Here is a 2445-nt window from a genome sequence, read left to right on the forward strand (position 1 = left end):
CCCTTTTTTTTTTTTTTTTTTTTTAATTTTTATTTATTTTTATTGTTTAATTTTCGGCGGACACAATATCTTTGTGTGTATGTGGTGCTGAGGATCGAACCCGGGCCGCACGCATACCAGGCGAGCGCGCTACCGCTTGAGCCACATCCCCAGCCCCCACAGATGCACATTTTCCACAGTGCAACAAAAGAAAAATTAGTGCAGAGATTCAATTATGTCTCCCATTTTCAATGGCAATTTTTCTCTCTCAATAGATTAATTAGCAGCAGAGATCTCCTCCCCCCAGGCAAATTGCAGCAGGCATTATAGCAAGAAGGTGCATTAAAATGCAGCTGTGGTTCATTCAGCAGCCAGCCTCACTGGTGCCTGCCTGCTTTGGCCTGTCCTCCTCACACCCTGTCTTGGAGGACTGAGGGAGATCTGGGCCACTGACCTGATCCCAAATTAGAAGCAGAGTGCCAACCTCCTAAGGGGACCCTGTGTGGACCGCAGGTAGAGGCACTCAGTCTTGTTCCTTAGTGGAATTTGGGGAAGAACCTCTCCTGTTACCTAGCAGAAGCAACCTGGCCCCAAACTGTGTGGAAGATGCCAGGGAGAGCAAAGGATGGTGGGAAGGAAAGAGCTAAATGCAATTAAATAGCCTCTAAAGAGTGCACTCTATAAATCTCAGCTTGCTTTACTCAGTAGGTCTTAGGACATTTTCTGTCCTATTTCTTCCATTTTCAAGTGGTATCTTTATGTGTTTTGAGATATACACAAAATATGCATAGCTTTCTCTCATCACGAAACCAACACATTGCCACGACTGAAGAAATATGGAATCACCTTGTCACTATGAAAAAAAACAAGGCTCAGAGAGATTTAGTCCTCACCTAGCATTGCCCAGCCTGTGTGCTCCCTCTGGTTTGTACTAAGCTGGTGTTATTTCTTTTGCTTTAAAAGTCTGTTACAAAGGTGTAGTGTTTTCCTACTTCAGTGCCTCTAGTTACTTTCCATTGATAAACCGTTGCCTTGTCCTTTCCTTTTTAAAAGTTTTCTTTCAGGCCTGGGGATGTGGCTCAAGCGGTAGCGCGCTCGCCTGGCATGTGTGCGGCCCGGGTTCGATCCTCAGCACCACATACCAACAAAGATGTTGTGTCCGCCGAGAACTAAAAAATAAATATTAAAAAAATTCTCTCTTAAAAAAAAATAAAAAAAAAAAATAAAAGTTTTCTTTCATGTCTGAACCAGAATCATCTCTAGTATAGACCAAATGGAGTGGTTTGAATGTCACTGACAGGCTAGGCACCAGCTGGGCTCATCTGCATGTGATTGCTGTACAGCCTGGTTTATCCCTAAGGGTCAGGACAACACAGAGGAGTCCCTTTCTCCTGTTGGATTCTGCTAACAAACATTTTTTTTATCTTCTAGGTACATTGAACGGAAAGCTTTTCTAGACCGAGTGGACCACAGGCAGTTTGAAATTGAACGGGATCTCAGACTGAGCAAAATGAAACCTTGATGTTCTGGGAGAATCCATAGCAGCTTAATCCTGTTGACAATGTGAGCTTTTTGTGCATCTGTGAAACATTTCCAGTGTTCCTCATCCACTGTTTCCCAGCAGGGTCTTTTTCTACTTTGAGGTTCTGTTTATGTATCTTGATCTCATGTGGTTTCATTCATTTTACTTTTAAAAGTTTGTCCTTAAATAAATAAAAATCAGTCCTCTGTGAGGCTGGGGAAATGAAGAAGTCACTCATCTTCTCTGTGCTGTGCTGCAAAGTCCAGCCTGGGCCCAGCCAGCACATCCCAGGCATGCTGGGCTGGCAGAGCTCTGGCCAGCCACGCTGGGAGAACCGACCAGCCTGGGTGTGGATTTTCTGGAGCCAGGAGGCTCACTTAGGTGGAGGAATGCCAAGACCCTGGGCATTCGTTCTTGGTTCTGCTCAGGTTTCTCTCCTGATCTTTCTCTCTTCTGAATGGAATTCCTACTGATGTTATGTCAGGCCGAGAGTTAAAGATATATTATTACTGAACTGGGTTTTTCCCTTTATCCTTTTTTCCCCTTCCCAAAGAAGAGTCAACTTAGATGTGTTCTCACCTGAATAATTCTTTAACTTTTGGTTTGTCAAAGAATATTCTAAAGGCCAGGCACAGCGGCACAAACCTGTAATCCAGCAGCATGGTAGACTAAGGCAGGAGGATCACAAGTTCAAAGCCAGTCTCAATGGGGCTAGGGTTGTGGCTTAGTGGTAGAGCACTCACCTAGTATAGGTGAGGCACTGGGTTCAATCCTCAGCACCACATAAAAAGATAAATAAATAAAGGTATTGTGTCCAACTACGACTAAAAAATTTTAAAAAATAAAAATTTTTAAAAAGCCAGCATCAACAACTTAGTAAGACCCTAAGCAATGAGTGAGACCCTGCCTCAAAATAAAAAAGAATTGGGGATGTAGTTCAGTGG

At 43.5% G+C, this 2445-nt stretch overlaps 1 protein-coding gene across 2 annotated transcripts in view; it reads left to right on the forward strand.

The window, feature by feature from the left end:
- Positions 1 to 1727, forward strand: part of Cfdp1 (craniofacial development protein 1) — a 110441-nt gene extending 108714 nt beyond the window's left edge. For both annotated transcript variants that reach the window (XM_015496055.2, XM_015496056.2), the window contains exon 7: positions 1411 to 1727. In XM_015496055.2, the coding sequence (XP_015351541.1) occupies positions 1411 to 1501 (91 nt within the window). In that variant the 3' untranslated portion in view covers positions 1502 to 1727. The remainder of the gene's footprint in view (positions 1 to 1410) is intronic.
- Positions 1728 to 2445: the final 718 nt, after the last annotated feature.

The sequence above is a fragment of the Marmota marmota genome, unplaced genomic scaffold (genome assembly GCF_001458135.2).
Source record: "Marmota marmota marmota unplaced genomic scaffold, marMar, whole genome shotgun sequence".
NCBI lineage: Eukaryota > Metazoa > Chordata > Mammalia > Rodentia > Sciuridae > Marmota > Marmota marmota.